At 32.4% G+C, this 25,830-nt stretch overlaps 1 protein-coding gene across 2 annotated transcripts; it reads right to left on the bottom strand.

The window, feature by feature from the left end:
• Positions 1-3,276: 3,276 nt before the first annotated feature.
• LOC127727779 (ATPase ASNA1 homolog) lies at positions 3,277-25,096 on the bottom strand. Of its 2 annotated transcripts, XM_052234899.1 has the most exons (9): positions 24,898-25,096; positions 23,985-24,132; positions 21,554-21,608; positions 19,729-19,819; positions 18,957-19,107; positions 14,538-14,552; positions 8,695-8,802; positions 4,354-4,554; positions 3,277-3,945 (listed from the first exon to the last, which is right to left on the bottom strand). In XM_052234899.1, the coding sequence occupies exons 1-9, from the start codon at positions 25,026-25,028 to the stop codon at positions 3,823-3,825; spliced, it is 1,023 nt and encodes a 340-aa protein (XP_052090859.1). In that variant the 5' UTR covers positions 25,029-25,096; the 3' UTR covers positions 3,277-3,822. The 2 variants fall into 2 exon arrangements, with proteins under 2 accessions (XP_052090859.1, XP_052090865.1); XM_052234905.1 differs by lacking the exon at positions 14,538-14,552 and having other exon boundaries at positions 24,898-25,095.
• Between the last annotated feature and the right edge of the window lie 734 nt (positions 25,097-25,830).

Here is a 25,830-nt window from a genome sequence, read left to right on the forward strand (position 1 = left end):
GTATCTGAGAAAGACCAAACTGGAAAAACTTCACATTGTCCTGAACAATGAAAATGACGTCGAAGTCCGATGAAACTTCCAAGAAATAAATGTACACCTTGAAATCATTTAATACACCAAATATAATTGACTTATTGCTTATAGTATCTGAGATGTAGACCTCACTAAGAAAACATAACCTTAATCACTGTTCCATGAAATGAGGTCGAGGTCAGTTGAACCCTGTCTGATGGACATGTAGACCTTGCAAGAATCTCATATACCGAACATAGTTAGTTATCCTATTACTCATAATAAGTGAGAATTTCACATGACATACAAAATCTATTTTTCAAGCAGTCGCTGAACAACGAAAATGAGGTGAATGGCAATGGACATATTTAAGTTGGAAAGTTCGTAACATAAGGCATCTGTATACAAGGTTTGAATCATTCAGGTCTTCTACCTTCTGAAATATAAAGCTTTAAACAAATAGTTATCCTTATGTCCGACATTCTGCTAATTTTGTTGCAGAAGAGACAAAAACCAGTACTTTTGGTCCTCCATACTTACTAATGTAAGTAAATGATCTCTTTTGATATGATCTTTATCTTCAACACAATAAATTTATGGAAATGTGTATAGATAGTTGTTGTCATGTTGTACATTATTTTGATTAGATTAAAATGCGACATGTATTTGTTTCTACTTTCCATTTATACACATTTCATAATGATCTTTCTTGATGTCTGTATCTTTATTTGTACATTTCTAGAATGACCAATTTACTGTATTAATAATCAATATCTTATTTTATTTTGACTTTTAAAAATCTGTATATCAAACCAACTGCTAGTAGCCTGTTTAATATTGAAACAGCCAATAACTTGACATTTATTTTGTAAGAGGTTCATATCCCAATGGAGTTTTTGCTCAACATTATAGGATTAAACACATTTTTTCTAGAGGTTATTGATGTGTAAACCGGGGCGATTAACTCACAAACTGAATAAAAGTCCGAAGGACTTTTATGTTAAGTTTGTGAGTAAGAGCCCCGGTTTACACATCAATAACCTCTAGAAAAAATGTGTTTAATCCTTATAATTCTTCAGTCAAACATTCGCGATTTTTAGTTAAGATTTTTTGTTTGATGGCTACTACCATCAAATGCACATGTCGTAACTAAGGAGTTAGTCGCCATATTGAATTTCTAATATCCGTAAATGTTCGATAAATGCAACAGAATCTAAAATGAAATAGCACCTACCTCAAAAACTGCATTTTAATGAGATATTATCCGAATTTGAAGCGTACAAGTAACGAAATAATCTTTCGCTTGAAAGTTTTCATTTGTATGACGTCGTGTTTTGCCATGACGTAAATGCGCTAAATCATTCATGAAATTTCGCGGAATTTTTCATGAATTTTAATTTTATGCATTTTCAGAGCTTGAATGCAATATTTTTTTTTGTTACATATGCATTAAAATAGAAAAAAACTGTTATGTTTTTTTTTTTGCAATCTCAATTTGCTGAAAATCCCGGACTCCCTGCATTTGCATGTGTATCGCGCATGAATAGATGGTACGAAAGTAGTTTCGGAAACATGGTTTATCGAAGTGTAAACCAAGGTAAAAAATTCTAATTAACCAATCCGTTTCAAGTATTTATAGATATGCAAATCATATAAGAATTATTCAAATTTATCATCTTTTTTCTTTATAAACAGTGCTTAGACTCCATTTCAAGGCAACAAGACATTCTGTATTAACATTAACAGAACCATATGTGTATTTCGACAACTAATGTCTTAGTGATGCAACATTAAGTTGTTTAAAATTTGTTATATGTAACTGAAAGTTTACCTTTTCTGAATGTCATTCACTCAATTATTTCCGGGGGAGGGACAAAATTATCCAAAATGAAGGAATGTAAGATAATTTTGACTTGTTACAGGCTACCTACAGATCCCTCGTATTGTTGTTTTCAACATACAGAGTTATACTTTCCCTAATTGAGGCATTGAATTAAATGACCCAATGCTGACAAAACATTGCTGCATAATTATACAACCTGCACAGCGAAGTGTTCACAACTTGAAGTGGACCATACATCTCAGGAAGAACAATGTGTACTTAATGAAATGTACCTAGTCAACAGCATAAACACATTGAATTTATTCTACTGGAACCGGTCAATATGATAATGCACAAGTATGATCAAACTTCCATTCCCTAGCATACTGTGCCAAAGGTATACCAAACTTCCTGCATTACAACAGCATTTTTAATGTAATGCTACTTCCTAGATGGATACTAATCATCTAAAACTTTTCTGGTTTATAATTAATGGGCTACGTTTTCTAATGCCCTACTAACTGGACCATATTTGGTTTATTTAAAATTTCTTGCCATAGTTGGTAATAGTGATATGAATAATGAATTTAGGGAATAGAGACAATGAATACAATTTGAATGTAAGACAAAAAACACTCAGAATTAATATCTTCTTTATATTTTTAAACATGAACTTTGTCAACAATATCTTATCACAAAGCTAGATGGACCACTTACAATACATATAATTATTTTAAAATTTGATATCAGTACATTATTATCTTAATGATTTGAATCTGAACGTCTCTGTACTTTTCTTATGTTAAAAACTGTGAAACAAACAACAAAGGTTCTGAATTTGTTGATGTAAAAGTTCCACATTAAATGCAGTCTCTCAAAAATAAAAAAAACTAATAACTGTATGAACTTTGTGACAAAAGACTGGCAGTTTCTTTTTTTTTAAATACCACCAGGAGGAAAAGATGAATTCATTGATCTTTCTATTAAAAGACTGAGTTTCCTTTTGTCATACCACCATGTGGAAAGATGTAGATATTTTCCTTTCAGATTTATCAAACTTGATTCTGATCGAAGCTTTGTGTAAAATTCCATGTGTTTTTCTTTCATCACTAACATTTCTGTTTAGTTTAATTAAACAGGGAAAAAATCAATCTCATGCTTTGCCTATGTTGTGAACTTATAACTAAGAATTGAATTATACAGTAATATTCAGAACTGTCACATTAGTTATGTTTAAAACACCACACCACAACTCATCACTGAATATAAGCCTTGTACATCACCAGAGAAAATCTAACACGAGTGTAACAGTCAAAGGCGCCTTGAAGCATTGACCCCCTAAAAAAAAGAGGAAAGGAAAAAAGGGGGTCCATGCCCAAAGCTCCTGTGGTAATAGTGGGATACTCTAGGTTTACTAAAACCATTAATTACCAAAGCTCTGATTTGTCAGTGCACACTAAAATAACATTTTTATTAATTGTAAAATTCTTTACACAATAATACAAAGAAATTTGTCAATACAACAAAGCAGTAATAAATGTGCTGTTCTTTTGATCAGGTTTTGTCATGTTCACTTATGAATTACGTGTCATGAATAAATACACCATATCCACTCATTTCAATAATAAAGAAGACTTCTTAACATAACATTTTTATGGTCAATAATTAACAGATTTGTAAGCATTCTTATATTTTCTGCACTTTTTCAAGGGTTAGATATCAACCTTTTTACATTGAAAACGTTTTAAATATTATTAATTTGAAAACTGAACACAGATTATTTTTAATTCATCTTGGGAAAAGTGATAAAGCCTAGATTCATTTCAAAGATTTGTAAAATAGTTTCAATGCATTCTTGGAAAGCATTGCTTTATGTATTAAAAGAAAATGGTTGTAAATCAAAAAAAAAAAAAAAAAAATAACAATGAAAATCATGTTGTTTTGAAGTTATCACAATATAAAATAAATTACAATAGTAACAAGAAATATCAGTCTGCTATATAAGGTTCTAACAAAAACTGTGAAAAAGCCTTTATCCTCTCAACCCCTCTCACTTCCTCTTCTTGTAGTGGTAGTTTTGTTACATTGAAATCTTCATACAGATCAGCAATCTGTTAAAATATAAGCAATATTTAAAAATTATCTTGTTTAAAACTTTGATAACCATACTGCATTTGAAGATTTGCAATCATCAATTGGTAATTTAAAGATTACAAATTTAATTTACTGGCCTCTCACTCTGTACAAATTTAGTTTACTAGCCAATTTGCATTTTGTGCGAAAAGGTTGAAAATCTTTACAATGGATCATTGATGCAAAGATATGACAAAGATGACATGGAATTTGGAAAAGAAATTCAAAAATTAATTCTCATTCATAAAGCCTAATAAAGCTTGAACAACAATACCAAAATTGTCAAAATATAGTAAGTTTTCTTTAATTACATTATTCAAGAAGTATTTGTAATAATCTAAATCTATATAGGTTTATGCATTTTCTAATCTAGTAAACCTCCTTACCTGGTCAAGGTATTTCGCTTGGATTTTATGTCTGGCTTTACACATTTTACATGGCTCCTCCCCTTTCTTCAGAAATAGTAACTGATTGACAACAACATTGTGTGTATCAATGCCATATTTTGTCAGTTCTTGTACAAGTCTTTCTGTTTCATACAAAGATAAAAATTCTGCTATACATACACAAACAAATGTTGTTTGTTCCTGAAATTAAAGATAGAAAACAAAGTTAATCTTATGCTTCTTATTCACAAACAAAGGTTGTTTATTTGAGTTATTGAAAATAAGAAATGTATACACACATTATTTTTCTTCACATGCAAAGTGAACTAAGTTTTTGACCTTGACCTTTCAAGTAGGGTTTTCTTTCTTGTATATGACACACCTTCTAGTAGTGGTGAATATAATCATGTCAAGTTTCATGGCTAAATTCCTGAGAACTTGAACTAAGTTTTTGACCAAGATATTCACTGTTTAGTTTTTTGGGAATTGTTATCTGCTACGCTATGGTTAAAATGAACTATTCTAGGCTGTTCTAGTCACCAACACGGGGGCAAACAATCAGTCAAGAAGCAAAAATGTAATGAAGGAGATTTTGGGTGTATTTCCATGAAAGGTCACAAGAACTCAAATCTTTTTTTTTTAAATCAATTTCCTTCCTTTTTTATTGTTTTGGTGGATGTACCTTTTTTGTCAGTTTCAGCACAACATTACCAGTGAAGGATAATAAGATTTCAGGATTTCCAAAGCCTTGTGTAGGAACTACAATATATCCCATATCCTGTAAATTTTACATCTATTATCCACATATTTAATATACCTTAAAAGAATTATGATTTCAAATAACCTTAACATATATTAATATCCTGTATCCTAACAATATTAATTAATAAAATGCTTCGCTGGGCGCAGCTTGATACGACCGCAGAGGTCGAACCCTGAACAGTTGGGGCAAGTATGGACACAACATTCAAGCTTGATACAGCTCTGAACTTGGATTGTGATTAAATATTTGACACAGCATAGGTTTCTGACACAGAAAGAATGTGGTCTAAGAACTTCAATTTTTTTAATTTACCTATTATGGTCCAATGTCCAAAATCAAAATACATGGTTAGATTCAGCATATCAAAGAACCCCATATATTCAATTTTTGTTGAAATCAAACAAAGTTTAATTTTGGACCCCAACTTGGACAAACTTGAAAACTGGTCCCATAATCAAAAATCTAAACACATGTTTAGATTCAGCATATCAAAGTACCCGAAGAATTCAATTTTTGTTAAAATCAAACTAAGTTTAATTTTGGACCCTTTGGACCTTAATGTAGACAAATTTAAAAAACGGGACCCAAAATTAAAAATCTAAAAACACAGTTAGATTTGGCATATCAAAGAACCCCAATAATTCAATTTTTGATGAAATCAAACAAAGTTTAATTTTGGACCCTTTTGACCTCAATATGAACCAATTTGATAGCGGGCCCACAAATAAAAAATCTAAATACATGGTAAGATTCAGCATATGAAAGAACCCCATATATTCAATTTTTGTTGAAATCAAACAAAGTTTAATTTTGGACCCCAATTTGGACCAACTTGAAAACTGGGCCAAAAATCTAAAATCTAAATACATGTTTAGATTCAGCATATCAAAGAACCCCATATATTCAATTTTTGTTGAAATCAAACAAAGTTTAATTTTGGACCCCAACTTGGACCAACTTGAAAACTGGTCCCGTAATCAAAAATCTAAACACATGTTTAGATACAGCATATCAAAGAACCCCAAAAATTCAATTTTTATTAAAATCAAACTAAGTTTAATTTTGGACCCTTTGGACATTAATGTAGACCAATTTAAAAAACAGGACCCAAAATTAAAAATCTAAATACACGGTTAGATTTGGCATATCAAAGAACCCCAATAATTCAATTTTTGATGAAATCAAACAAAGTTTAATTTTGGACCCTTTTGACCTCAATATGAACCAATTTGATAGCGGGCCCACAAATAAAAAATCTAAATACATGGTAAGATTCAGCATATCAAAGAACCCCATATATTCAATTTTTGTTGAAATCAAACAAAGTTTAATTTTGGACCCCAATTTGGACCAACTTGAAAACTGGGCCAAAAATCTAAAATCTAAATACATGTTTAGATTCAGCATATCAAAGAACCCCATATATTCAATTTTTGTTGAAATCAAACAAAGTTTAATTTTGGACCCCAACTTGGACCAACTTGAAAACTGGGCCCATAATCAAAAATCTAAACACATGTTTAGATTCAGCATATCAAAGAACCCTAAGAATTCAATTTTTGTTAAAATCAAACTAAGTTTAATTTTGGACCCTTTGGACCTTAATGTAGACAAATTTAAAAAACGGGACCCAAAATTAAAAATCTAAATACACGGTTAGATTCGGCATATCAAAGAACCCCAATAATTCAATTTTTGATGAAATCAAACAAAGTTTAATTTTGGACCCTTTGGACCTCAATGTGGACCAATTTAAAAACGGGGCCCAAAATCCAAAAACTTAATACACGGTTAGATTCAGCATATTAATGAACCCCAAGAATTCAAGAATAAAACCCCATTGAAATTGATCAAGAAATAAGCAATTTATACGAAGTATCTTCTTTTGCACAATACTGTGCAATTGAATATTTCTTGCTATTGCGCAATACTGTACAATTGACAATTTCTTGCTATTGCGCAATATTGTGCTATTGGATATTTCTTGCTATTGCGCAATACTGTTAAATTGAAGATTTCTTGCTATTGCGCAATACTGTGCAATTGAAGATTTCTTGCTATTGTGCAATACTGTGCAATTGAAAATTTCTTGCTATTGCACAATACTTATTATATAATAATTTACACATCCTGTTTGGTGTGTATCTCCTACCATATCATTATTATTTGCTTTTAAATATTAATCAGAAATAACCAACTTAAAATGGAAAATTTTAAAAGAAAAAAAAAAGGAAAAAAAGAAAAAAAAAAAAAAAAAAAAATCCCCCCCTCCAAATTTTTTGAACCCCTTATGATTCATCACCCCCAAACTCAATCCCAGCCTTCCCTTTGTGGTATGGTACTTTGCAGTACAATTTCAGAGAGATCCATACACTTGAACACAAGTTATTGTCTGGAAACTAGAAAAATGCTTATTTTTGGCCCCTTTTTGGCCCCCAATTCCTAAACGTTTCGGGCAATTACCCCCAAACTCAATTCCAGCTTTCCCTTTGTGATATGGAACCTTGTAGTACAATTTCAGAAATATCCAAACACTTACACACAAGTTATTGTCATGAAACTAGAAAAATGCTTGTTTTTTGCCCCTTTTTTGGCCCCTAATTCCTAAAATTTTGAGGCAATTACCCCCAAAATCAATTACAGCCTTCCCTTTGTGATATGGAACCTTGTGGTACAATGTCAGAGAGATCCATACACTTACACACAAGTTATTGTCTGGAAGTTACAAAAATGCTTATTTTGGCCCCTTTTTGGCCCCTAATTCCTTAACTGTTGGTACCATAACCCCCAAAATCAATCCCCACCTTCCTTTCGTGGTATTGAACCTTATGGTAAAATTTCATGGAGATCCATTCACTTAAACTAAAGTTAGAGTGCGAAAACCAATGTGTCTTCGGACGACGCCGGACGACGCCAGACGACGACGACGACGACGACGACGCCGGACGACGACGACGCCAACGTCATACCAATATACGACCAAAAAATTTTTAATTTTTGCGGTCGTATAAAAATAAATGGGGAATGTGTCCATGGGACACAGATGATGCCCCTGCTTGCATATAATGTTATAAAGGGACATATCTCAAGAACTGTAAAAGTGACGCTACCCAAATTTGTACTTGATCTGAGTTGTTTGGTAATAACTATTGTGTATAAGTTTCATAACATTTGGTTCAGGAAAACTGAAGTTACAGAATGGAAACAAAAAATTCAGCAATGTTTCCATTTGTAAAGGGCATAACTCTAGAACTGTTAAAGTGAGGCCACCCAAATACCAATTTTGGGACGGACGGACGGACGGACGGAAGTACAGACGGATAAGGATAAAACTTAATGCCCCCTCTGCTACGACAGGGGCATAAAAATATACAAATATTCAATAAAAAAATGATAAAAGCAGTCAATATTCCATACACCTGAAACCCTTATAAGGCACACTTAAAATGTCAAATTTTCACCTTCCAACTTAAAACGTTCAATATTGGAGGATGGGTTGAGATATAGTTTTGATGATATCTTTCCTTAATAATAGATATGTTAATTTGTATCTAAATTTATCTATAGTAAACACTCACAGCATTTTTGAATTGTTCATTAACTTGACGTATGGTACTCAACATATCTTCCAATTTTCCAGACATTTCATCAGCATTCATGTCCTGCATTCCAACAAATCTGCCCATCTGGAATATTTGAAAAATCACATTGTGTACATTTAGTAGCAAGAAAAAATTAAAATAATCCTAGGGTGCAAAATCAAATATAGTTACACAAAAGTAAAACAATAATCTGGAATGAATCAGCTTGTTAAAATGATTCTTTGGACAATTTTAAGTAAATGTTTGAGAGACTCATAAATACGCTCACAGGTATTGTATCATACATTTCTTTTTAATCAGAAATATAAGTGGTTGTTATTACCAATGGATTGTCATTCTTTTTTCTTATATAAACTCTTTAAGATAGAATATTTAAAATCTTAGAATAAATTCTCCCAATAAAATCAGTCATGCATAATCTTACTTTCAATTCAATTAAGGATTATTTATAGCAATTTATAAAGTGTTAATGACTTCATTTAAAAATTAAATGATTGTTTCAAAGGATTCTTTGTATAAATTATTAGTTATATTAAAGTTTAATAAAATTTCAACTAATTTACTCACAAGAAATACTTAATATGTCCCCTTACAAACTTTTGTCTCACTTTCTATTATACCAAAGCTGAACTCATTTAATAAAGAACAGTAATAAGTTAACAGTGATATTTCTGCAATTAGCAGGTGCCTGTCAATAGTGGCCAGTTATACAGAAGAGTTTATTTACAGAGAAACAGTTTGGGGATTTTGTGACTCGCATAAATCATGAAATTTAATGTCCAATCAAAATTAAATTTGATGTTGGTTTGTTTTATAGGATCTGATTCCTTGAATTACAATGCTCACAAATAAATATTTTGTTCTCTAAACCAAGAAAGCTGACATCCATGAATAGTATATATTAGTTATTTTGATGTCCACGAAAATATCTTTTGCATAATATCTTTTGGAACATCTTTTTTTTCTAAACAAAAAGCCCATATTAAATGGTTACCCTGGGTGTGGCATATGACAAATACAGCATGTAGTCAAAGGAAAGTCAAACAAAAAGTGTTGAAACAATATTGTGTTTTACACAGTAATATGTTGAGCACAGACTTAAATTTTTGAAACCAAATAACCAATTATAGCTCATAAAGTATTAGAGCATTGCAAAAAACATTGACAATAATAAGAACTAAGAACTAAATAAAAACTAGATGTTTCAGAACGACACGAATGGCCCCGTCTCAAAAAGTTTTAAAATCTGCAATTTTAACAACACATGTGGACACAAACATGCATGGATAGTATCCAGCTCTCAAAACCATTACTAGTTTGATGAAAAATTTCCTTGATCAATGAGTAGTTAAATTTCAAACTATCAGCAAACAGGAAGTGGATGAACTGAAGATGTGTTGAAACGACATGAAAATCAGCATATCGGAACAAAACATAAACTTGATCTGTAACTCATCATGGAAGACTCACATATCAAAATTCAGCGCAAAATCTGAAGGCGTATAGAAAAAAAGTCCTTATAACTGTGATTTTCAACAATTTATCAAAGTCCAAAGCCGGTAATTTCGACAAAAATTTGCTGAGTGTAACGAATCTTAAACTTGATCTGTAACTCATCATGGTTAACTCACAAACAAAAAATCAGCCCAATATCTGAAGGCGTTTAGAAAAAAAGTCTGTATAACTGTGATTTTCAATAATTTATCAAAGTCCAAAGCCCGTAATTTCGGCAAAAATTAGCAGAGTGGGAAGAAACTTAAACTTGATCTGTAACTCATCATGGTTAACTCACATACCAAAAATTTGTGACTGGGCAAACAAAATCTCCTAGATTCCTAAGTTCAAAGACTCATAACTCCTACAAAAGTCAACTGATAAAAATTTCTTGTGGATATGCACATCTACATAGCATGTTCTTATTATCTAAAAGTTTCATGAAATTCGGTTTTGTGGTTTCAGAGGAGTTACGATGACAATCCGTTGCGGTAGTATATATTTAAGCCAAAATTCTAAGTTTAAAGGGGCTTAACTCATAGAGAAAAAAAAAGAATCATAATTTCCTGTCAATATGCACATCGACCTAGTATGTCCTTATTTACTACAAAGTTTCATGAAATTCTGTAATGTGGATTCAGAGGAGTTGCGATGACAAACTGTTGCAGTAGAATATTAAGGCAAAATTCAAAGTTCAAAGTGGCATCACTCCTTGAAAAAAAGTTGAACCTAATTAATTTCCTGTCTATATGCACATCTACATAATATGACCTTATCTACAAAGTTTCATGAAATTCTGTTGTGTGGTTTCAGAGGAGTTGAGATGACAAGAACAGGACTGACAGACAGACTGACGGATGGGTCAAAAACATTATACCCTATGGAACTTTGTTCTGTGAGGTATAATTAAGACCACTCAGCCACCAAGGGCACCTATGTACAATGAAAACGTAAAATAAACAAGCATTCTGAGAGTATTGCATAGCAATACATAGTCCCCTACCGATTAAGAATTCCTTGTACTCGAACAAAATGCTAACTTGATTTTTAACTTGTCATGGTGTAAAATATATAACAAATATAAAGTCAATATCTTCAAGCATGACAAAAAAAGTGTTGAAAACTGATTATTTGAGTGAATTTTCTAAGTCCAAGGACCATAACTCTGCCTGAAATCATCAGATCGGAACAAAATCGAACTTGATCTGTAATTTGTCATGATTAAACTATATACCAATTATCAAATCAATATCTTCAAGCAAGGCGAACAAAAGTGTTGAAAACTGATTATTTGAGTGAATATTCTAAGTCCAAGGACCATAACTCTGCACAAAATCATCAGATCGGAACAAAATCGAATTTGACCTGTAATTTGTCATGATAAAACTATATACCAATTATCAAATCAATATTTTCATGCATGACGAAAAAAAGTGAGGAAAACTGATTATTTGAGTGAATTTTCTAAGTCCAAGGACCATAACTCTGCACAAAATCACCAGACCAGAACAAAATTTGATTTTTATCTGTAACTTGTCATGATAAAACTACAAAATATTAAATCAAAACCTTCAAGCATGACAAAAAAAAGTGTGGAAAACTGATTATTTGAGTGAATTTTCTAAGTCCGAGGACCATAACTCTGCATTAAATCATCAGACCCTAACAAAATTCGAACTTGATCTGTAACTTGTCATGATGAAACTATATACCAAATATCAAATCAATATCTTCAAGCACGAAGAACAAGAGGCTCTCAATAGCCTGTGTCGCTCACCTGACTCTACTTTGGTTTTAGAAATCATGTAAAGATAGATAAAAATCATAACAGCTACCCAAATAATGATTGAGGCCAAATTTGGTTTAATATTGGTCCCGTTATTTAATAAAAATATCCTGGTGGCCATCTTGAACAGTAAATCAGCAACAAAGTAGCAACACTTGGTCAGCACCTCATAAGGAACATTCATGCCAAGTTTGGTTTCATTCCATTCAGTGGTTAACTCTAAAAGAAGACATTTGTATGTATTTCCCATAGGGTCCTATGTTAGTCTAAGTCCCCCCTGGCAGCCATCTTGGATGATGGACTGACTGCAAAGTAACAACACTTGGTCAGCACCTCATAAGGAACATTCATGCCATGTTTTGTTTCATTCCATTCACTGGTTCTCTAAAAGAAGACATTTGTATGTATTTCCCATAGGGTCCTATGTGAAACTAAGTCCCCCACTGGTGGCCATCTTGGATGCTGGACCGACTGAAAAGTAACAACATTTGGTCAGCACCTCATAAGGAACATTCATGCCATGTTTGGTTTCATTCCATTCACTGGTTCTCTAAAAGAAGACATTTGTATGTATTTCCCAAAGGGTCCTATGTTAAACTAAGTCACCCGCTGGCGGCCATCTTGGATGATGGACCGACTGCAAAGTAACAACACTTGGTCAGCACCTCATAAGGAACATTCATGCCATGTTTTGTTTCATTCCATTCACTGGTTCTCTAAAAGAAGACATTTGTATGTATTTCCCAAAGGGTCCTATGTTAAACTAAGTCACCCGCTGGCGGCCATCTTGGATGATGGACCGACTGCAAAGTAACAACACTTGGTCAACACCTCATAAGGAACATTCATGCCATGTTTTGTTTCATTCCATTCACTGGTTCTCTAAAAGAAGACATTTGTATGTATTTCCCATAGGGTCCTATGTTAAACTAAGTCCCCCGCTGTCGGCCATCTTGGATGATGGACCGACTGCAAAGTAACAACACTTGGTCAGCACCTCATAAGGAACATTCATGCCATGTTTTGTTTCATTCCATTCAGTGGTTCTCTAAAAGAAGACATTTGTATGTATTTCCCATAGGGTCCTATGTTAAACTAAGTCCCCCACTGGCGGCCATCTTGGATGATGGATCGGCTACAAAGTAACAACACTTGGTCAGCACCTCATAAGGAACATTCATGCCATGTTTGGTTTCAATCCATTCAGTGGTTCTCTAGAAGAAGTTCAAAATGTAAAAAGTTAACGACGACGACGGACGCCAAGTGATGAGAAAAGCTCACTTGGCCCTTTGGGCCAGGTGAGCTAAAAAAAGTGTGAAAAACTGATTTGACAGAGGGACGGACAGACGGACGGACAGACAGACACAGACAGACGTAGTGCAAACCTAAAGTCCCCTTTGACTTTGTCGGTAGGGGACTAACAAGTGATAATTAGATAGCTATGTTTTACCTGACTTTATTTGATAATTACTGACTTAGAAAACATTTGACTACCGGGGAACCTAATCCATGAATAATGATACAAAATCACATATCAAGAGTTAATAAACAAAAGCATAGCTCAAAATGCTTAAAAATTAATAAAAGCATCATTAATCTGCCCTTTTAATGTTCAAAGCAAATAAAGCAATGATATATGTGTTTAATGCTTCTACCAAGTGTAATAAAATGGCTGTAGATTTCTTCAGAATGTAAGGATAAAATTGTTGAGAAATTTGATTACATCTTTAGAAATTGCTATGTTAAGATGTAGTATGCAATTTTATTTTAATTTGATAATGTGTCTTATTTCATAAAAGTGAAAATCAATATTATTAAGGCAAAGTGTACACAATTGGGCTGGTATTTTTAAATTTATGAATTTTGTATGCATTTTAATCTCTTTGAACTGTATCTGAATATAATATAAAATGTATGTAAAAAGCAACTGTAAATATAGATTTTTTTTCACTTCTCAAAATCTTGTCCACAGCATTTCATTAAAAAATTACATATTATTGCTATGAACATTTCTGTAAAATATATGAAATATAAAATGATATAAATCTATAAAGCATCAGTTATTTTTTTCAGTAGAAATGAGATATTTAGAGTGAAAAACGTCCTCGAAAAGACTAATTCAGTGTAACATTGTGCAACTTCACACTTCAAAACCAGAGTGTTCATGTTTTTTTTTATATATCACTCAAACTTAAAACCACAAAAAAAAAGCCAATGACCCAATATCAATTCTATATCTATAAAATAGAAATTTTCATAGCAAAACAATGTAATTTTTTAATTAAATTTTATGCCCAGGTTTTCAAGTTTTCAAGAAAAAATGCATATCAAGGCGTTTTTTACAAACATTCTACACATTTATAACTCTAATTCTCATTTTTTATACTGTTTTTCCCACTGGACTTATAATAAATGCTATATAAATCATTTTTTTTAATATTCAGATGTATTTTATAGAGGTAACAATGCATACAAATTTTTAAAAAGTCTGTAACACCACCTCACTACATATACTTTGCCTTAATATTCACACATTTACCATTTGCATATCTTCCTAGAATTTAAAAAATTGAGAAAAAAACTTTTATTCACTTATTTCATAAAGAAAAAAACTATAATATGTTGCACATTCTACTGAGCAAATATTGCTCCAAAATTAATTCTTTAAAGCTGTTTTTTTTATCTTCAAGTTACTCAGCAAGATCAATGGATTCTACATTAACATCTCATTATAAACATTAATGCAAATTAAGAGCAATATTCCTTTAATTTACTTATGACTTTTGTAACATTTATAATCTTTTCTTCTAAACAGAAGTAGGTCATGAACTGGCAAATATTCAGTATATAATGAGTGAATCAATTATACATAAGTCTCTCTCTCTCATTTCGTTTTATAAATTGGGAGCATAACTGATTTCTGTTTGAATCTTTTTGGAAATTACTAAATTAAAGTTTCTTTCTTGTTCCAGAACATGATATTTAAAAAAAACTTATAGCTGTATGGGTTTTACTCATTCTTGAAGGTCGTACAGTGACCTATAGCTGTTAATTTCTGTGTCATTTGGTCTCTTGTGGAGAGTTGTCTCATTGGTAATCATACCACATCTTCTTATTTTTATAATTATTAAAATGGTAAGTCATTAATTAACACCAATCATACAATTCAATTGTTTTTATGGACTTTTTTTTAGGATTCAATACCACATAAACTTATTAAAAAATCTATCAATATTTTGAATACACTATTTTCTCTTGGGGACTTAATACTAGAAGGAATAAAATGCTCCGCTGGGCGCAGCTTGATACAACCGCAGAGGTCGAACCCTGAACAGTTGGGGCAAGTATGGACACAACATTCAAGCTTGATACAGCACTAAATTTGGATTGTGATTAAAAATTTGACATAGCATAGGTTTCTGACACAGAATGAATGTGGTCTAAGAACTTAAAAAAATTTAATTTACCTATTCAAACCATATCATTATTATTTGCTTTTATATATAAATCAGAAATAACCAATTTAAAATGGAAAATTTTAAAGAAAAAAAGGAACCCCCTTATGATTCATCACCCCCAAACTCAACCCCAGCCTTCCCTTTGTGGTATGGTACCTTGCAGTACAATATCAGAGAGATCCATACACTTGAACACAAGTCATTGTCTGGAAACTAGAAAAATGCTTGTTTTTTGGCCCCTTTTTGGCCCCAAATTCCTAAACGTTTAAGGCAATTACCCCCAAACTCAATTCCAGCTTTCCCTTTGTGATATGGAACCTTGTTGTACAATTTCATAAAGATTCATACACTTACACACAAGTTATTGTCATGAAACTAGAAAAATGCTTGTTTTTTTGCCCCTTTTTTGGCCCCTAAATTCCTAAAATTTTGAGGCAATTACCCCCAAAATCAATCCCAGCATTCCCTTTGTGATATGGAACCTTGTGGTACAATGTCGGAGAGATCCATACACTAACACACAAGTCATGTCTGGAAGTTACAAAAATGCTTATTTTGGCCCCTAATTCCTTAACTGTTGGTACCATAACCCCCAAAATCAATCCCAACCTTCCTTTTGTGGTATTGAACCTTATGGTTAAATTTCATAGAGATCCATTCACTTAAACTAAAGTTAGAGTGCGGAAACTAATGCATCTTCGGACGATGACGACGACGTCAACATCATACCAATATACGACCACAAAAATTTTTTTGCGGTCGTATAAAAAGCAAGCAGAGTTTGAAATCCTACAGGAAAGGACACCGTAAATTTTTATTTTTTGTTGATTTTCTATGCCCATTAAACCAACAGGATATAATTATTTAGGGTAGACAAAAGCAATGTTTGCTTAAGCTGAGCAGAAATTGATTAATTATATTAAACATCTTGTGATCAGAATATATATTGCATTTATTGCAGCTGTCATGTGATTTTAAATTATAAAATATTCAGTAGGCAACTTTTTCAAGAATTGATGCATTATCTATTTTCCCACATCTCTGTTGAAGCTTATGATTGATTGTTGCTACACATAGCTAATGTCCAGTGGCAAATATTTTGTTCATCTGGAATTCTTCAGGAGGAGGATAAATCAACAATTAAAATAAGTTTATTATTGTATAAAATCAAGTTTAATCATAAATATTTTATCATTTTTACATGATTTATGAGGGATTTTACCATAATATGTTAGCACACATTGCTAGCTAGAATTTGAAAGCAGAATCTTTTCAAGTATATTTCATTTTCAGAATTTCTGCCAATAAACAGTTGACACAGGGATATGTCACACACCTTTTTGTAATTTTGATAGTTTAATGCAAATGTTGAATCTAAATGGCAATATTTAAACATGAAAACTATGCAAAACAGTCAAAGTCAATGTCAATGACTGAAGGTACTGGGCCAAATAACTTACATAGAAATCAGAAATGCCAATGCTTGTAAAACTGCACACCAAATTACCCTTGACTTTACATAAGTGGTTCATTTTAAAATAACCTAAACACAAACTTCAACTTGTAAACTATGTAAAAGTTTTAAAGTCGGTGAACCATAATGAAGGGTCGTGCCATATAATCTCCATGGAAATTAGACTTTCACATATATATAAATTATGCAAAACATTCAAAATCAATAGACCTTGACTGTAGGGACAGAGTCAAATAATTTTCATGGAAATGAGATATGCCAATGCCAAAACATCTGCATACCAAATATCATTGACATACATGTACCACTTATGGTTCCCCTTTAACTGACCTAATCACAAACTAATAAATGTAAACTAAGCAAAAGTTGCAAAGTCAAAAGACAGAGGCAGAACCAAATAATCTCATGGTAATGAGATGTGCAAAAGCTAATTCAAATGTTTACAAAAAATCATTGACCTACCACTAGTGGTTCCCTATAAATTGACTTAATCACAAACTAATACATTGTTGACTCCACCACTGCCACAAGAAACAGCATGCCTAAATCTCGCTTTTTCCAAGGCAAGACAAAAATGTTTTAAAGCATTCTTTTTTCTGTTTTTTTTTTCTTTTTGTAAAACGAAAGTAAGTGATTAACACACGATATGCTGGTATTGTAGTTAAGAAGGTAAGGCAGAGAAACTTAAAAAGGTACAGCCTAAAACTATCATGTTCACTTGATCTGTGATGACCAGAAATTGATCTGAAAAGTAAGTATCAAAAGGTATGACTGCTCTGATTGTTTCCCTTATATCTTTTACGGTAAAAGTTGTTAATAGTAAATCACATCATGCTTTGTATGCTTACTTCTTCTCTATATATTAGCTATCATACATGCTACTGCATACAGAATATACCATATTCCTGTTTTTCACACTATTTAAAAAATCATAAACCACTATTATTGTGACTATATGTATATATAAATATACAATATTAGGTCAATGTAAAGAAAATATCAATTTTTGTACGAGGATGAGAAACTGGGGAAGTGTGAGGCTTACCGAGCCCGTCAACAATTTTGTGCTGAATACAAAAAGTTGATATTTTTCTGACATTGCAGACCTAATTTATTTTTTTATGCTGCAGCTAACAATGGCTAAAATTATAGCAATGAAAATGTTAACACAGAAAAATAACTTATTTTCTATCCCTAAACGAGTCCCAAATTGTTAGGAAAAGTGACGTGACACCAAATGACATTACATGAAATATCCCTTTGTTACTATATTTGGTAAATAATGACATCAGGAAGTGTTCTAGCTGCAGTATAAACTAATATAATTTTTTAATGGCCTGTACACATTAAGGTGAGGATACCCAAATTGTACCTATTTTGACATTTTTTTCACCTACGTTTATCTATGATCCAGACAAAAGTTTCCATTCTGTGTTTATTTTGTAGATGTATCCTTATTTACTATATAGTTCCACAAATTAAATTTTGAATCCATATGGAATCATAGAAAAATGGGTTTTAACCTAACTCCAAACGACCCAAAATTCTGTAATGAGTACTCAAATTGCATCCATGCTTACTTTAAGATAACATCCGTTAAAATAAAAAAACCTGATGTTTTGTTTTATTTCTCCAAATATTTAGAACAATTTGACAATAGTCCATGCTTACTATTCATTTTTTAAGAAATGGATACCTGTAACATATTTTGATTGCTCATTTTTAAAAGTTGACTTTTTATGGACGTCGCATGGCGTTGTTTTCGTAGATTTTACTTTTTCCAGTGAATACTTCATATGCTGATATATACAGTGAACATTTTGTGTGTATTTAAATATATTGAGATATGTTAAAAGACGTACATTGTGTCAAATCATAAAAATGCAAATTGTTTAGTCTCTAAGAAAACTTGTAATATTTCCTCTGCTATTTTTGCTAAATAGGTGCAATTTGGGTACTCAGTTCAATTTGGGTACTGTGTGATGTTACACAAGCTATTATAATTGATAAACAAAGTTGTACATACCTGTGATATAAATGGACCAATCTGATTTTTTAATCTCATTATTTTTCCTAATCCTTTTTCTACCACACTTGGAAATGAGAGCAATCTTAATGTATGTCCTGTGGGTGCTGTGTCAAATACAACACAAGAGAAGTTCATTCCTCGTACCAATCTTAAACAAAATTCAGTGAAATATAAACCCTATATACAACAGTTGAACATCTTAGTTAAAACTCATTTGAGTTGAAAAACTTGGATAAGTCAAGGAATTTTGTCAGAACCAGTAAAATTCATGTTTGTTCAATGCATTTATATCTCTGATGAGTCTAACTCCATTGACTCGAAATCTCAGTTAACTCAAGTATATTTTTAAGTCCCCTCAAAGAAAAATTAACATGGGTTAAAGTACATTTCTAAGAAATTTCATGGTCGAAAAAGGTTTGACTGTGGAATGTTGTAAGCCTTTCCTTAATTCCCTTCCGCTTTCTTTTATTATATCTGAATATACAAGTGTTCCTCATTTCAGACCTTAACAATTCTCTCCCATACAGATGAGGGATTGTATACATACATTAAATAAAGCAATAGCCCTTGAAGATTTTTCCAATTTGATCACTCCTTCACTCCTTTCATGACATCAAAAGAACAATGCATGCATATTTGTTATAAATGTCTCTATTAATTTTTTTCATCTTAGTAATTCAAAAATATAAAAAAATTAATCTTTCAGAAAAGTTCCTACATTACTAAATCATGGGAACTATGTGGTTCAACTAAAAAGTCATAAAATTACTTCATCACTTCAGCAAAACTCATTGCCTCATCAATACCAGGGAATGCACTAAGTAATTCTGAGGCCATGGCTTTACCCATTGACAACGTATCTGAAAAATACAGTAATTCTATTAGATATTTTGTATGCCCTCGGTAAGCTTTTGCAAAATACATAAGTGCTTGTTATTTATTTAATTGTATGTCCTGATGTTGTAATTCATAAAAGACAGGAAAATAGTTGATTGATTAATTGCTGGTAAACATACAGTGAACTATAATGCTTATGTCATTTAGTCTTTGGTGGATAGTTGTCTCATTAACAATCATACCACATCTCCTTATCTATATAAAAAAAACACAACAGAAGTAGGTAATAGATAAATACTCCATTTGATCTTATTGATATTATAATGCAAATATTGAATCCAAATGGGAATATCTAAACATGTAAACTATGCAAAAAATTCAAAGTCAACGAACCATGACTTTGGGTGCGGGACCAAATAACCATAAAAATGAGAAATGCCAACGCTTGTAAAACTGCATACCAAATACCATTGACTTATCATAAGTGGTTTACCTTACATTAACTCTAAGCACAAACTTTATCTTGTAAACAATTTAAAAGTTTAAGTCAATGAAGCATGATGAGAGGGTGGGGCCATATAATCTCCATGGAAAAGAGACTTGCAAATGCTATACAACTGCATACCAAATATCATTGACTTAACATTATTGGTTCCTCTTAAACTGATTTAATCACAAACTTTAACATGTATGAAAACTATGCAAATATTTCAAAGTCAATAGACCATGACTGAGGCCAAATAATCTCCATGGAAATGAGATGTGCCAATACTGATACAACTGCATACCAAATATCATTGACCTACCACTAGTGGTTCCCCATAAACTGACCTAATCACAAACTAATACATTGTTGACGCTGCTGCCGACACCGGAAACAGCATACCTGTCGTGCTTTTTGACTCTGTCAAGGCCAGACAAAAATCTATGTCACAGCAGTCTTTTTACATGTATAATTTATATAATTAACATGTTTATGAATTTAGTATAAAGTTCCATTTTGAAACCACATCTTCTTCACATTAAATTATCTTTAATCTAAACCTTTATACTGAAATGCTCAAAACTTAATATTTTGGGTTAAAACCATGATTTCTTTTACCTGAATAATGCAAAAGAAATCTGTGAACCTGAACAGCTTTGTAAATTATATCATAATAGAGTTATTTCCTGCCAAGTTATCTAACATATATCTCGATGTGCCCTGTGGTTGTATAAATTTTTTGTTTTGATTTACGCACGCTTCAGTGTGATTGTCAGGCTAAATTATGACAGTAAATGTTTGATTTATTTGCTAGATTAATTTTTTTGATATTACTCCCATGGCTTTGTTCTTCAATTTACAGTTGTGGCACGCCGCATGATCATCAGTTTGCAAAGAATTCCCCTCAAACCAGTGGTAGGGGCCGGGCCATCTTAAACTTGCAGTAAGGTGAGAGTTTTTTTGCTCTGTGTTGAAGGTCTCACTGTTACTTTGAGATGAAGAACAGCAATAACAGCACTGTTCCTTTGCTTTTTGTGTCTTTTGCTGTGCATGTACTAACTTTGTGTCATGGATGGATACCACATATCCTTTCTTTTCCATGAAATGGCAACATATTGTTCACATCACAAACAAGGATTTAAGAGTGATGTACATGTATATCACTAGTGTTTATACAGTCAATAAAATTTGAAAAATATTATCTTAGTCATACATTTTTGTACATGGATATACATATGTATGAAATATTCATCATCTTATTTACAACACTTACCTTGTTCAAAATATTCTTCTGGTAATTCTGAAAAACCTAAATTTGGATCTATTTCCTAAAAGAAAAACAAATGTAAACAACGTCAAATTGGAATGGATATATAAATTTTCAAATAAAGTTGACAACACAAATTTTATGGAATTGTGAATATGGACCATAGTTGAGATCTAGACTCAGGGTTGGCAAAAACCCAGGTATGAGTATTGCCCAGCCCAGTGGGAAATACTGGCAAAACCCGGGTTTTACCAGGTAATACTGGGTAATATGAAATACTGGCCTGAATTTTAAAGCCAATTCAGTGATTAATCACAAATGCAATACATTAAAGATATTTATAACAAGAATGGACATGCTGAAATGTCTCGCCTGTTTTACTTATCACTGAATTCATGTTGAAAGTCTGTAATATGAATGTTTTACTACAAGTATCACATAAACTTAACATTATCAATGTTCTATGAAAATGAGGTCACAGTCAGATGAACCATGCAAGATAGACCTGTACACCTTACAATCATTCCATAGTCAATACACCAAATATAGTGGTCATATTGCTAATAGTACATGAGAAACAGATCAAACCACAAAATCTTAACAATGACCAATGAGGCAATGACCCATGAAAATGAGGTCAAGGTCATATGAACTTTGCTAGACAAACATGAATACCTTTCAATCATTCCATACACCAAATATAATTGACCTATTGCTTATAGTATCTGATAAACTGACAAAATTATGAAAACTTTAAGTGTCATTGACCAATGAACCATGAAAATGAGGTCAAGGTCAAATGCCTGCCAGACAGACATGTACACCTCACAATTGTTCCAACCACTAAATATAATTGACCTATTGCTTATAATATCTGAGAAATAGAACAAACCACAAAAACTAAAAATTGTCCAATGAACCATGAAATGAGGTCAAGGTCAGATGAAACCTACCAGACGGACATGTACACCTTACAATCATTCCATACACCAAATATAGTTGACCTATTGCTAATAGTATCTGAAATACTAACTTGACCACGTAACTTTAACCTTGATCACTGATCAACGGCGAGACAAAAATAAGACATAGTATCTTAATTTATAAGTTCACTTGCTCATGTTGCTTGAGACTCTTATTATATAAGTGTATAAATCTGAGAAAGTATTGTTTCGACAACTCTAAGAGAACTGTACATGAAGACACATAGGACATATGTGAAAAGCTTTTCTCTATAATCCTCCTAAAAATCTTTTAAATCGCCATTCTGTCTAGATTGGTCAAACTGTTAACCTAAAGCAAAACAAAAAAACACTTGTAATAAAAGAAAATTTAATATATGATTCTGACTGAAATTAAATGATGCTTCAATATGATGGAGCAGTACATTACCGGCAGCATCTCTACAACTAGACACCCCCTCCCCCCTTTTTCAAAAAAAAAATTCTTTCCCTCAAGATATGGTCATAATCTCAATTCAAATTTCTAATGGAGTTTGCAACCATAATTACCCATTTAAATACATCATAAAAGTCTTAAAATAGAAAATGACATACATAATCATGGCTAAAATTAATATTCCTTAATCAGCATTTTTAAATAGTAACTTCTAAAAATAAATTGACAGCTAATCACCTCGACAATACAACATTTCTTTATACATAATTTAAAAGCAGTATAAGGGAGGTAATCCAAACTTTACATTGTACTTTTTTTTAATTGTCCATTAACCAGGAAACCCTTGTTTTTTCCCCCTTTTTCCTAAACGGTTGGACCCATAACCCCCCCAAAGCCAATTCTCACCATCCCTTTGTGGTATGGAAACTTGTGGTATAATTTCAGAGAGATCCATACACCGTTCCACAAGTTATTGTCTGGAAACTAGAAAAATGCTTATTTGGGCCCCTTTTTGGCCCCTAATTCCTAAACTGTTAGGACTATATAACCCCCAAAATCAATTCCAACCTTCCTTTTGTGGTTATAAACCTTGTAAAAAATCATATTTTATAAAAAAAATAAAACATTGCAAAGAGCATACTCCTGATGCAGACTCTGGCTCTATCTAATAAAATAATTAAACTTTCAAGTAATATCAACACTACTCTCCCATTCCATACTACAGTTGTACCTAGGTTTATTATTGTTTACTGATAATGTACATGTAACTATATGTAATTGTCTTGCCTTTTCAGATGTAACTATAGACTAATTACCAGAATCTTAGCATATAACCATGATAATAGTTTAGTTTAAATATATTTTATTGTTCAAAATGACAAATGGATCAGACACAAGTTTTACAACTTAGTAACGTCTTCTATTTGATATGCTATTGATACATTTTTTTTTGCAATTGGCACTAAACACATTACAAAAAAAATACCTTGAACATAACCAACTATGAAAAATCACAGAAATTATTGTGCATGCTCCTTACCATTGCAAACAAATTCGTGAATCCATTGACTGGACCTGGCACTTTCGAGAATTTCTGATTGAAGGCATCAGAAATATTGTGTGCTGGATCAGTTGAAATGATCAGGACTGTTTCTCTCTTTTTAGCCAGCTGGACAGATAGACAACAACTGAAAAAGAAAACTTGGTTCCATATCAAAAGTTTAAAATATAAATGACCCTATAGATATGTTCAGTAAGATCATTTCGTAATTCTCATTTAGTCCGAAAGACTTTTTAAAATTTCAATATGTATATATATTATCGTTGTTCCCACTGTCCATATCACTCTGCTCAGCTCTTCATAAAATTGCTTATCAAGGCTTTGAGACGTCAAATACGTTAACCCAGCCTTGATAACTTTGACCTAGACATATCAAGTCATCTGGTTTGCTGATGAAACAAAGAAAAACATTTATTTCTATCATGCAAAAATACACAAATATAATCCAATAAATCAATTATCATATTTTTATCATATTTATATTGTAAAATATCAGCTGCTCGACCTGATAATCGGTACTTATAATAACAAGTATAAAAATTGTGTAAGCAGGGTTCTCACTAAGACGAGTCCATCAGTTCTGGACTCATGATAGTTTGACTTGACCCATCATTTTCTGATCTTGTGAGTTCAAAGATGCATCAAGATTGGGTAGGAAGGTAGGGTTTTTATAACTTTACTAGCTTGACACTAACTTCATTTTAAATTATAGAATTACTGGTGTATTAGAGCTTTTTCGTCTGCTTTAAAATAACTTAGACAGGTGGTCCCAAAACCGGCAAAATTACGGTATTGAACGGCACATAGTCATCAATATTATGATGGAGTGCGGAAACTAGAAGAAGAAAATATTGTACTATTATGGTAAGTCGCGAACATTCACGGTAATCACCTTGTTGTTGTTTTTCCCACACCACCTTTTCCACCGACGAATACCCATTTCAGGGAAGCTTGATCTACTATATTTTTAAGTGAAGGATCCAGCTGTTCAAACTCGTCATCTAGATCTTTTAAGTTTGCCATTTTTTTGTGCCTTCTGGTTATACCAAGTATTACTTCCGGTTTCGAGACCAGCGACTTCTATCGGTCTTCATTTCAAACACAGGTTCAGGTCCGTTCACGCCCAATACACTTTCGCACCCTACACGTTCGCACCCCACACGTTCGCCCCCTAGGTCCGTTCGCACCCTACACGTTCGCACCCAATTCTTATTCAAATTCAAGTTGAATAATTAGAAAAAAATTTATATGTATATACCAAAAAAAATATATTTTCATGAATAAAAATTGGGGAATTATTATATGAATGTTTTTTTTTTTTTCATCAATTTGATGATTAATTATTAAATGTTAATTATGTACAAATGTATGATTACTGCTAATTGGTATTTATACACAGCTAAATTTGGTATTATTGTTGTGTGTTTGAAAATCATGATTGTTGTTTTAACTTGCTTTGATGTAAATAAGATTGAGAATGGAAATGGGGAATATGTCAAAGAGACAACAACCCGACCAAAGAGCAGAGAACAGCAGAAGGCCACCAATGGGTCTTCAATGCAGCGAGAAAATCCCGCACCCGGAGGTGGTCCTCAGCTGGCCCCTAAATAAAATTATGTGCTAGTTCAGTGAAAATGGACGTCACACTAAACTTCAAAACATATAAATGAACTAAAATTAAAAAAACATACAAGACTAACAAAGGCCAGAGGCTCCTGACTTGGGACAGGCGCAAAAATGCGGTGGGGTTAAACATGTTTTGTGAGATCTCAACCCTCCCCCTATACCTCTAGTCAATGTAGAAAAAAGAAACACATAGCAATAC

Source organism: Mytilus californianus, unplaced genomic scaffold (assembly GCF_021869535.1).
Source record: "Mytilus californianus isolate M0D057914Y unplaced genomic scaffold, xbMytCali1.0.p SCAF_1, whole genome shotgun sequence".
In the NCBI taxonomy this organism is placed as follows: domain Eukaryota; kingdom Metazoa; phylum Mollusca; class Bivalvia; order Mytilida; family Mytilidae; genus Mytilus; species Mytilus californianus.